This window comes from Gordionus sp. m RMFG-2023, chromosome 1 (assembly GCF_954871325.1).
Source record: "Gordionus sp. m RMFG-2023 chromosome 1, tfGorSpeb1-WG-v2, whole genome shotgun sequence".
Lineage (NCBI taxonomy): Eukaryota > Metazoa > Nematomorpha > Gordioida > Chordodea > Parachordodidae > Gordionus > Gordionus sp. m RMFG-2023.
The window spans coordinates 37,071,959-37,084,405 of NC_088775.1; the positions used below are offsets into that span (position 1 = coordinate 37,071,959).

General features: G+C 30.6%; 1 protein-coding gene across 4 annotated transcripts in view; it reads right to left on the reverse strand.

Annotated features, from left to right (window-relative positions):
- Positions 1 to 4,919: 4,919 nt before the first annotated feature.
- Positions 4,920 to 12,447, reverse strand: part of LOC135922531 (THO complex subunit 2-like) — a 107,579-nt gene continuing 100,051 nt past the window's right edge. For all 4 annotated transcript variants that reach the window (XM_065456905.1, XM_065456906.1, XM_065456907.1 and 1 more), the window contains one exon: positions 4,920 to 5,555. In XM_065456905.1, the coding sequence (XP_065312977.1) occupies positions 5,238 to 5,555 (318 nt within the window). In that variant the 3' untranslated portion in view covers positions 4,920 to 5,237. The remainder of the gene's footprint in view (positions 5,556 to 12,447) is intronic.

The window sequence follows — 12,447 nt, forward strand, 5'->3', positions numbered from 1 at the left end:
TATGATAAATATCAGTATATCTGGCCGGGAGAGATGATAGAGAATGAGGGCTTAAGAATAGACAATTCGATGGGACCCTGCAATGGGAAGGGTGGAAATAGTAGCAACATTGGGAGATAGGGTTGAGACATTAGATTTATGGGTTATTGATCGGAGTATAGAAGCGGTTTTGGGATGGGACTGGCACTAGAATTGGTCCATGGTATAGTTTTTGGGGAGTATTTTCATGGTGGGGTGTATTTGTAAAAATAACTAGTGAGGAATATGCCGTTATGACCTTGAAAGAGAATGTGTTGCCGGGAATTGAAACCTATGGAGGAAACAAGGGAAAATAGTACTAGGAGCGAAATTAGGAGAAATAATTCTGGAAGCGAAATTAGGGGAAATAATTTGAGCAAAACAAGGGAAAATGATTTTAGGAACAAAACGAGGGAAAATAACTCTAGAAGCGGGATAGGGAAAAGGAATTCCAAGAGGGAGATTGAAAAAAATAATTCCTGGGTTAAAATAAGAAGGAATAATTCAAGAAAGAATGTAGGTAAAATTGCCCGGGGCATGTTGGACCTGTTAAAGAATGTCGTGATATTAAGAGGGAAGAGGAATGAGAGACTGGGAAAAGGGAGGTAGGGCCGCATCAAGAAAATCGAGAAGTGATGAATGCCAAAACGCAAGAAAATCGGGAAGTAATGAATGCCACGACATTGCTCAGTGAAGAGAAGTTGATAACTAATGAAGAAGATGGAAGGAAATTGGGAATGATCAAAGTGCAAGAAGGAGTTCGGAGATTAGTACAAAATTATCAGGAAATTTTCAACAAAGATTTGGAATGCCTCAGAGATTATGAAGTAGACATTAAATTAAAAGATGGTTATGTTCCAAAGTTTGGTGCGTTAGACGGATACCGTTTGAATGGAGAAAGGAAGTGGAAATGGAGTTAGATCAATGGGTAGAAAGAGGCATTGTTTATCCCGTGGAATACAGTGAGTGAGCAACTCTGCTTGTGACAGTGAAGAAAGCCAATGAAAAACTCCGTTTATGCGCACATTTTTGAGTCACGTTAGATCCGTGGGTTGTGGAGGTCAAATATCCATTGCCAAGAATTGAAGAAATACTGGCTAGTTTAAAGGAAGGCATTTATTTTTCAAAAGTGGATTTCTCTAATGCAAATCTGCAACTATGTGTAAAACTGGAGATAAAGAAATTATTAACTATTACTACGCCCAAGGGATTGTTCGCATTTTGTAGATTTTCGGACTTAGTGTCTCAGCTCCTATTTTTCAACGTACGATAGCTGCTGTTGAGGGAGTTTCTACTATATGGATGTGTTGGTGACTGGAAGAACTCCCGAACAACATGAGTGGAGATAGGAAGTATTTCGAATCAAAGAAATAGGATCGCGGGCCAGCGCGGAGCAAAGTGTGTTGGGAGTTATGGAAGAGACATATCTTTGGCACAAAATTAAGGGAAAGGAGTTGAGACCCTTGGACAAGAATATGATAGGAATTAGAATTAATAATATGATAAGACCTAAAAATAAAGCAGAAGTGCAGGCCTTTTTGGGAATGGTAGTTATTATCATCGGTTTGTGGAAGGATTTTCTCAGATAGCAGCACCATTATATCAATTATTAAAGAAATAGGAGAAATTTGATTGTACAGATGAGCAAGAGGAGTCATTCAAAGATTTGTAATGTAGAATTGGAAAAGAACCGGTTTTAGTGTGTTTTAATAATGAATTGGAAGTGTTATTAGCGGTGGATGTCTAATAAAAATGTGGGAGGAGCTTTGTTGCATTATATTGATGAAGTAGAAAGGCCTGTGTTATTTTTCTCAAGAATATTTAGAGCAGCAGAGACCAGGTATTCCGTGATTGAGCAGGAATCGTTAGTCGTCATTTTTGAATTAACATAGTGTCGTGAATATCTAATTGAAAGCAGATTTGTTATTTACACGGACTATAAGCCGTGTACATCTTTTCAAAAAGAACAATAAAGAATTAATGCTATCACCCCGGTTACAAAGATGGTTACTGCTACTGGGCGTCCAAGTGAAATATCGCAGGGAGAGAAAACTATTTGCTGGCCGTTTTATCCAGATGTGAAATGGGGGAAGATTTAGGGGAGAAAGAACAAGAGGTATAGGACGAAGAAAACGAGCAAGTAATGATTAGGACTATGGCTGGAATATCTAGAGGCGGGCCATTGACATGGAAAGAAATTAAAAGGGTGACTTCAAAAGATTGAGATTTGAGACGAATCAAAGCGCGCCGTATCATCCGAGTTCAAATGGACAAGCAGAGCGGATGGTAGCTGTGATCAAGAACTGGTTGAGAAAGTCAAAGGATGGGGGAGGAGAGATGTGGGTAGCAGTGACGTACTATAACAACAGTAAAAAAGGGGATGAGCCGTCACCGGCGGGGAAGTTTTTAGGTCGTAGAACTAGAATTTGGTTGGATTCGCTGAAACCGACAAGACAGGGAAAGAAACTGTCTGAGACCGGGAATGAAGCGAAATTTATGGTAGGGCAAGCAGTATGGGCGAGAATATTTGGAAGTAACCAGAAATGGGAGCCGGGGTGATTTTTGAAAATATGGGGTGCAAGGTAAATCGAGTAGAATTTGTCGACGGAAGACAGGGAGTTAAACATAGGGATCAGTTCCCCAAACGGATTGAGCCTGAAAAATTGAGAGGGATTGCAAGGGGAGATAAAGGGGTCAATAATTAAAGTATACTAGGCAGGGATAAAGGCTTAATAAAAAAAAATTTATATATAATTGATAAAATAGTTATATTAGTAGGGAGGAATAAAGTATATAGTATTGTGGGAGGGGGAAGTAATATCCATTAGCCTATCTTAATAAAATAACTTATCTTAATGGGAGGCAATTGAGGAGAATAGGGTTAATTTTTTTTGTAGTGGGGGATAAAATATATAATATTGTTGGAGGGGCGAGTATTATCCATTTGCCACTTAATAAAATTGCTTAGCGCAATTGGAAGATTGAATAAGTTTGTTTAATTAGGTTGACGGGGTAAATAGTATTCGTTAATAATCTTAAAGGAAAAATTATTCGTAAATGTATTTGTTGAATAATTCTAATGAAAAAGGATTTTAGTTGAAGGACAATAATACGTTTAGTTAAATATGTTTGGGAAATGTTCGCGACAGATGGAGGGAAATTTAATTAAAGACGTTTGATGTAAGTAGTATTGACAAGATATAAAATGTAAGATTAAGTTAAATAGTGTCAAAGTTACTAGTGAGAAGAATGGGAGAAGAGTAATAAATCATAAAATAGAAAAAATGAGAGAGTTAAAGTTAAATAAAATTAGATTTTAAGATAAAAAAAAACGAGGATGATATTTCGAAAATTTTGGGTTTGGTAAAGAAAATTTAAAGAGTAAAAAATCATTAAGAATAAGAAAATTAGTTGGAAAAAGAAGAATATAAAGTTAAAATTAGATTTGAGTAAAATAAAGATGACACGATACTTTGGGTAAGGAAAAGTATAAAAGGTACGGGAAGAAAAGTTTTATTTAAAAAAAATTTTTTTGGTTGGAATTCAAGGAAAATTCGTTCTAATTCTAATAAATTCTAAAATTATAAAAGGTAAAAATCTTGTGTTTTTTTTATTATTAGATAAATAGGTGAGATTAGAATTTTTTTTGTATATTATTAGATAAATATGTGAGTTAGGATTTTTTTTTGATTTTGGATAAATAAGAGGGTTGCTCTAAAGTATAAAAGAAATTGTTTTTTTATCATTTATTTATAGGTTGAATTATTGAATATATAAGGGCAGGGGAATATATAAAGATAATTAAACCTATAATTAAGAATAAGCATGAATCAATGTTGGATCAAGATTTCGAAGTACAGGTGTTGATAAGACCTAGAATGCTGTGCTGGACGCAGATGGGAAGATATGATCAAATGGGAGCACCGCCCCGAATTGAACATAGACGCTGTTATTATTGTCGGAGGAGGGGGCATATTGTGAGTCAATGACCCATGATGGAAAGACGGGAGTATGAGCAGTAAGAAGATGGAAGAAATTGTGACCAGGCCAGAAGCGGAGGGTACCGAGGTGACTTGGAACATGTCATCCTGGTCGCGGGAGGAACAGGGAAGCGTAAATTAGGACACAGAGACATTCGAAGGGCTAGAAGAAGAGGGTAAATGAGGATTCCACAGGGGAGGATACGGTAGTAAACAATGGAAATCAGGTAGGAAATGGTGAAGCGAAAGCCCTGGACACATACTTGACGCCGGAGTTTCTTGATCGGCTGCAGTGTGCGGTATCGGACTCGGAGATGGAGTTGGTATTGGTGTGCGAAAATTCTTACCGGGCCAAACATTTTGCCATATGGCACAAAGGTTTGAACATCTATTAGCAAAATCTAAAGTCTTAGGCAATATTTTTCTGGATAAAATAAGTTAACATTTTTTTAAAAATCGGCATAAATTGAGCGGAATTTCGTCACTAGTGCCAAGCTTTTCCGATCTCTAATAACGATAAGAATACAGAATATAAAGGGCAATCTAATGAAGATATAAATGCCATACCAAATATAGAAGAGAAAGAAACCTCAAATATGGTATAAAAAGATTATAATTACAAATATGGAAGATGCCACAATGCATTAGGAACCCCGATTATCAATGCAACAAGCAAAAATAAAATTAATAGAGCCAGCTTTTTTTATTATTCCCTTAAATTTAGTTAATCCATCTGAATGTAATCTAATTACCTAATTATAGCCCAATTCAAATCATACTTTTATTTTATAGAACAAAACAACTTTATTCAATTTGTTAAAAAATTTAACAATAGATTTATGGAATATTATTTTGTATTTACATATAACAAGATAAAAAAAAATTATAGTTAAAAATTTTTTTGCATGTATATTATTCGATTATTTCCAAATTTCAAAATAATATGAGGATAATAATTAGTTATGAAACCCATACCATAACAAAATCAAATAATTTAAGTAACAATAACAAAAAATTAATAATAATAATTCTAGGGTCTAAAATGAAAATGAAGAAAAATTATATATATGTTAAGTTGTATACATTATTGATTATCAAAAAGTAATATTTTAATAAAAAGCATTAATGATTCCAATATTTAAATTTCCTTATTGAAATATAAGATTATTGTTCTTGTTTCCCAGGTATGACCTTATTTCCCATTCTGTTTCTCGTATCTTTTTATTTTTTAAGTAATGCTCAAGGCCTCCTCCCGTGATGTCTATGCTTGTGATGTTGTTGCTTTTCGGATTTTTGACTTTCTCTGCGAATTCGACTCAAAACAATAGAACTTACCACGCGACTGCCAGTAGCAGCGTTACAAGAGAATGGTGCATCGCCCCCTTCTTCTACGTCCGAAATGTCTTCGACAGAAGAGGCTCTACGCGTCGGCAATTGATTGGACGGTTGGTAAACGGGTGAAGATGGGCGTTGTTGTCGTGAAGAGGGTGGGAAGATTTGATTTACGGCTTTTCGTACAAGGGATATGATGTTGGTGTTGCGAGATTTCGTCTGCAGCTAACCATGACGGTTTAATTTTAAATAAGTTAAAAAAAATATTTTACTTATCTGTGTCAAATTAAAGAACGTTATTTATATAATTTTAAAAAAATCGGTTTCCCATTCAAGAAAGGAAAAGTCATCAAAATAATGAATGTTCAATCAAAAAAGGTTAGGTGTCAATTAAAAGAGGAAAAAGTCCGATCCAAAAAGAAAAAGGTCTGATCAAAAAAAGGAAAATCGTTATTTTCTAATAAAAAATTTTTCTTTTCTTAAATTTTTAGTTTTTCTTATTTTATTTCTAAGTTATTTTTAATCTTTATTTTATTATAATTTGCACATCAATTTATTTAATTACAATTGTTGAATTAAATTAATATTTGGTTGTTAAATATGGATGTCAATATTTTATTTTAAGCTAGTTTTTTTTGTCCTACTAAGCATTAAAAATATATAAATTAAAAATAGTTTTTTTACCCGTCTTTTGTTTCGCCTTACCTTGAATTCATATTGGCGCTATTGCGATGGCGATTTAACAGCTGACAGTTTTTTAAAATCTGTTTATGAGATCAATTTTTCTTTATTAAAATCATAATTCCTTAGATTATTATAATGAATTAGATTAAAGATAAAATTAATATTAATAAATAAAAATTGTTCTCATTAACAGATTACAAAATCGATCAGCTGTTAAATCGCGATCGCGTCACTATGAATTCAAGATAGTGTTGTTAATTGGTAGGTTGTGTAAAACCCAGATCTGGGGTTTGGGTCTAAAATCAACCAAACCAGCTCTGAGCACGAACCCAGACCACAGACCCGGGGTTCAGATAAATGCAAATTAAGAACAAATAAATCTAATTTACTAATCTTAAATTAAATCTTATATATTAATCTCATTTTCTTACCATTTAAAAATTTGTATAAATTGGGGTGCTTTTGATTGGAATCTGTTAAATTCACAATTAACATATAACATAAATTATTAATTAACAATCAGCACGCGTTTTTTTATTTTTCATTGTTATTGTGACTTGGTTGTGACGATTTAATAAACATGTTGATTAAATTAAAAATAAAACCCATTGTTGAGATAAAAAATATTATGTTTGTAAAATAATTAAAATAACATATTTACTTTTTAAAACTTGAAGTTGAAAGAAAATGTTGAAAATAAAAACTTCAGATAATTTAACTTTAATTAAAACTAAATAAAAAGTGTAAATTGATTTTATATATTTTGATTTCAGAATAGGCAGAAGAAAAAGATGCTTTTTTAGAAATTAAACAAACCTGGCTAGAAGCATTTGATTCTGAACCATAGAGATACTAATTTATTAAACCTGCGTATGCTGAAACACATTTTAAGAAAGTTTCGATGGCCCGTCGACCTGTCTGTTTTCTTCTTTTAATACCGGAAATTATTATAAAACGCAAAAAAAGATAGGATTTATATTTTGATTTAAAAATTAGAAATATAGAAAATAATTTCTAATGAAATTAAAGAAAAATTAAAATTGTTACTTGATATATAAAATGCAAATGTGTTTTTCATCTGAACCCCGGGTCTAAATATAGTAATTACCTATTAATTGCTGGTTAACGAGAGGAAAATATATTACAATAATGTATTATAGTGATCTGCATCAAGCCTAATTTTTACAGCCCGGCCCGAAATTTTTTAAAAAATGTTTTCCGGCTTTAACCCGATTTTTTTTAAAAATGTTTTCCCGCCCGAATCCGAGTTTTTTTTAAAAAAAATTTACCGGCACGGCCAGAATCTATTTAAATATAGAAATTAATTTTTATAATTACTCAAAATAAAAGATATATGTTATATAGCAGCGTCTATTCTATAAATAAAATAAAATATTTTACATTTTAACATAAAATTGATAAATTTAGATATATTTAAAAAAATTCCAAGGGCCGACTCGACCTGGCTGATTTTTTTAAAAAAATTTAGTCCCGAATCCGATTTTTTTAAACGGGCCAGGCCTAATTTTGCAGATCTCTGGTATTATACAATATGCAACACTCTTTGGAAACAGTTATAATTAATGGCAAAATTAAAAAAATAATGTGTTGAAGAGATAATTGACGATATTATAACTAAGAAATTTTATAAAGTCCCATCCCATCTATATAAAAATATTTTGTTAAAAAAAATAAATAAAACATTAACAATTTATAAAAAAAATTTTTAATTTTCCTTTAATTTGATATTAGAAATTTTTTTTTATTTGTAATTTTTAAATCAAAATATAAATCCTATCTTTTTTTTGCGTTTTAAAATAATTTCCGGTATTAAAAAAGGGATTCAAGATAACATACCGATCGACGGGCCATCGAAACTTTCTTAAAATGTGTTTCAGATGCACAGGTTTAATAAATTAACATCTCTATGCTAGGCCCCATCCCAGTTCAGAATGAAGTGCTTCTAGCCAGGTTTGTTTAATTTCTAAAAAAGCATATTTTTTCTCCTGCGTATTCTGAAGTCAAAATATATATACAGTATTAATATGATTTGTTGTAACACATTTTCATAATGTGAAAAAACATTCTTATATAGTTAAATAACTTTTCATCATTATTGTAAAAACATTTTGATAAAAATTTTTTAAAATTGTTTTTAATAATAAGAGTTTTTAAACTTTAATGAAGATTTACGTCAAAGTTATATATCGAATATAATTTTTTTATGTTTTGGACCCAAGTTTAAGTGGGAAAATGAGAATAAAAATTTTCTAAGATTTTTATTTTTTTTTTAAATGCATTATAATTTTATTTAAATGTATTATTACAATATATTAATGTTACTTTTAGTTATCCAAAGAATGGAAATCAGGATAAGAAATTTGATAATTTCTTAATAAAGATAAGTGAAAGAAAATTCGAATTTAGGGTTTTCAGATAATTCTTATTTTTTTTTGGTTTTAAAATTAAATAAAATTTAAAATTTCCTAAAATGACGCATACCAAAAATCATCGAGATTCAAAAAATTTTTAAAAGGTTAAAATTATACTATGCCTAACGAAGACTCAAATAAGATATTTCTGAAGAAAAACGTCAATTTTATATTCTAGAATTCGTGAAAGAAAAACTTAATATTCAAGATTATCTATAAAATATAGAACTCATTTTCAAAGTAAAAAATATTGTTGATCAAAATAAAAAAAAAGATTCATTTTTAGCCTATATAGGCACTGATAATTTAATTAAAATGTTTACTTCCTTAATAACCTAGATAATATAAATTATTCAATTTTACTTGACAATTTAGAAAAAATATTTAAAGATTTTTCGAGTTTTTTTCTACATCGCAATAATTTTTATACTTTAATAAGAGGTAATGAAACTATTATCGATTTTTCAATCAAATAAAATAAATTTACTCTTTATGTAATTTTAAATCGCCGGTTGATGAACTCATAAGAGATATTTTCATCTTAGGAGTAGGGTTATCTGAGCTGGACAAAGAACTTCGGTCAAAATATATTAGGCATAATTTGGATGTAGTGTTGCTAAACGGGCTCGTTTTGAGCCGATTTTTAAAAATAGCTAACTCAATATTTTATTACTTTTGAATATACTGTGTTTATAGCTATCGCGCTGTCTTCATTGAGAAAGACCCGCGCAGAAGTTAATAAAATAATTAAACATAAGCTTATGAAAGGTTCCAAATATACTTATTTTAAGAATAATTATAATAACGTTAATAAATTCAATAATAATTATAATGCTAACAAATTCCCATAATAATTATAAATCAAGTTTTAAATCTAATTTCAGTCAAAAAAAAGTAATATGCTTTAGGTGCGGAAAAGCAAACCATATAGCGAATGAGTGTAGAACGCATGCGATACAAATGATTTTACCATGGACATCTCGCCTGCCTTTTGTTAATAAAGCTACAATCGATGCGAAGATAAATGGGCTGCAGCTTAGTATGGAATTTGATACTGGCGCTGCATGTAGTGTGATAGATGAGGTTACCTGGAGTCGCGGCAAACCACCATTAACACCTGTTATAAACTTGTAGGATATAACCACATCAAGATAGAAGTATTGGGTAAATGTTTAGTGGAAGTCGAAGTACAGAGTATTTCAAAATTTTTATTAATTTGGGTAGTTAAGGGTCTTTCTTAGAGAATTTGATATAAAACTTCCTGAAGAAGTACGAATTAATAATATAAATATGAAAGATTCCAGTTTAAATACTAAGGACAAATACAATTACAGGAAGCCGTCATCAAGATATAATCAAACTCAGTGCCAATTGCGCTACCGTCTGGAAGAATTCCATTTCCGTTGCGTCGATGAGTTGGACAGACTTTTAGACGAAGGCGTTATCGAGTAGGTGGATTCAACATTAACACTAACTATTTGGGATACGCCAACGGTTAATATCTTAAAGAAATCCGGTGCGGTGCGAATATGCGGAGATTTTCGTTTAACAATCAACAAATATTTAGCGATAGATAACGATTTACTATCAACTTTCGTCGACCTGACTAATAGGATCGGGGGCAGGGTTGCCATGTCTCCCCCCATCAGTGGGAGTCTCCCATAATTTTTTAGTTTACCCACATATATCTCACTCCCACAAAACTCCCACCATTAGAAATCTCCCACAAAAAGCTCCCACAATTTTTTAATTTCTCCCACAATTTTTTAATTTCTCCGACAATTTTTTTTTAGCATTTTAATGTTTTTAATATATAAATAATAATTTTGAGAGCAGTATTTGATTATTTTTATATTTTTAAAATAAATTTTAAATATTTATTCGAAAAATATGTCTAGTTCTTTTATTTTATTTTTCCGCTCTAAAATATATTTTTTATAAAATTCTCCAATTCTCCACTCGACATTTTTAAAAATTTTGTGTTAGAAAGAATAGAAGTTAGAACAGTATGTATAATTATTATAAATATATTTTAAATTACTTAATATATTTTATATCGTTATCTAGAATTGCAGTGCTCCACTCGACATTTTCAAAATTTTTGTGTTAGAAGAATAGAACTTTTAGAAGTGGATATTATATCCCATATACCAAACAGATTTAAGTAATAAAATGTTCTATTTTGCTAAAAAAAAATTTCGAGGATGAAATGTCAGAAGCATATTTGGGATTAGTTTCACATGTAGGAAATCTACTTCATGTAGTTAATATTCAGTTGCAATCAGAAGATTCTTTATTGATAATGATTTACAAAATCATGCTACAGCTCTGTTCATCTCTACAGTTAAAAATAGATAATAAATTTTATGGCGCTATTGCTAAAAATATCATATTAAAATGTTCAAATATGACTATAATTAATGTATTTTTAACAAGATTTGATTTTAATAACTCTATTTACAAGTGTATAAATATTTTGACCTTGGAACAGAAACCATGATTTGATGGTTTTTGTAATTTAATAAATATATTAAAATTACCGATAGAAATTGAAGCCTTGTTTGAAGAGATTGTAATTTTTTTAATTTTTTATGATTCGCCAGAATACTTAAAGTTAGATGGTCTAAAAGCAGAGGAGAAATGGGTGGAATTTTTTCGTAATAACGATAAATCCCCATGCTTGAAAAAATTTGCGAGTATGTTTTCTCCTTATCTCATTCTAATGCCTCATCGGAGCGCATTTTTAGCCTGATGAGGACTGCCTGGAGAAAGGAGAGAAATCGAATTGCTTTAACAACATTAGAGGCCGAGTGAATGGTTAAACAAAATTATAAAATGTCATGCCAGGAATTTTATAACTATCTTAATAACGACGGTAAACGTTTAGTTCCATTATTTAAATCTCAAATAAAATATAATTAACTATAACTATATGACTTTCTATATTTTATAAAATCTTATTTATACATTTGCATAAAATCAAATAAATTTATTTTTTACATTGTAAAATTAATATTTTGGCAAATCATAAAAATAAAGAAGCATTACAATCTCCTCAAACATGACATCATATTAAATCTTATTAATAATTATCCGATAATAGTAATAATATTCTTACTTTGGTATTTCTGCAGCATAATTTAGTGATCCTTTATTAAATTATATTCTTCTGATTGCAACTGCATATTAACAGCATATAGTATTTCCTATATGTAAAATTCCGAAATATACTTCTGCCATTTATTTTTGAAAATTTTTTCCAAAATATTAGGACAGCTTTTATAATATATTTATTTTTTAAAGGTTTGTAAAATTTTAAAATTCTACGATGGCGCGTATTAGGAGGAACCTGTCAACCAACATTATGCTGACTCAATTCTGTAAATACACTCTGGTTTTTGCCAAATTCACTGAGGAATTATCAGATCAGAAAGCTGCCATGCAATTCATTGGTAATGCCAAATCTGCCATATTTACCATTATATAAGGTTAGCTATGTCTTTGGATATTTCATATCTGGAGAAAAATTTTTTAATAGTTTTATTGAAATGACATTAATTTTGTTGAAATAGGGAAGGATCAAGGGAAATGTTTTGATATCTCCTTATTAGATGCATCTGTTAGAATTGCATATGTTTGCACATCTTTCAAATCGTCAAGAATTGACCTTCTGGATTTATATCCTAAAACATTGATGATAGCCTTGCTCATTTGTGTTCTACAAAGTATACTTTTCATTTATATTAGTCGTTAAATATTATGGGGAAAGATTCTACCAACATTGTGATGTTAAGTAGCTCTCTGAATGTTGTAATGCATGATAGGTATTTACCATTTCCGCAACTGTAGTTGCATCTGTATTATTTCTTATTTTTGAAGAATATTTTTGTTTTGCAATAGATGTTGATAGACTGCCCTGTACTGATTTATGCTTTGAAGATTTTTGATGCCTCAAATTATCATATTCCCTTCCCGCATTGTATTAACTAAATACTGTAGAA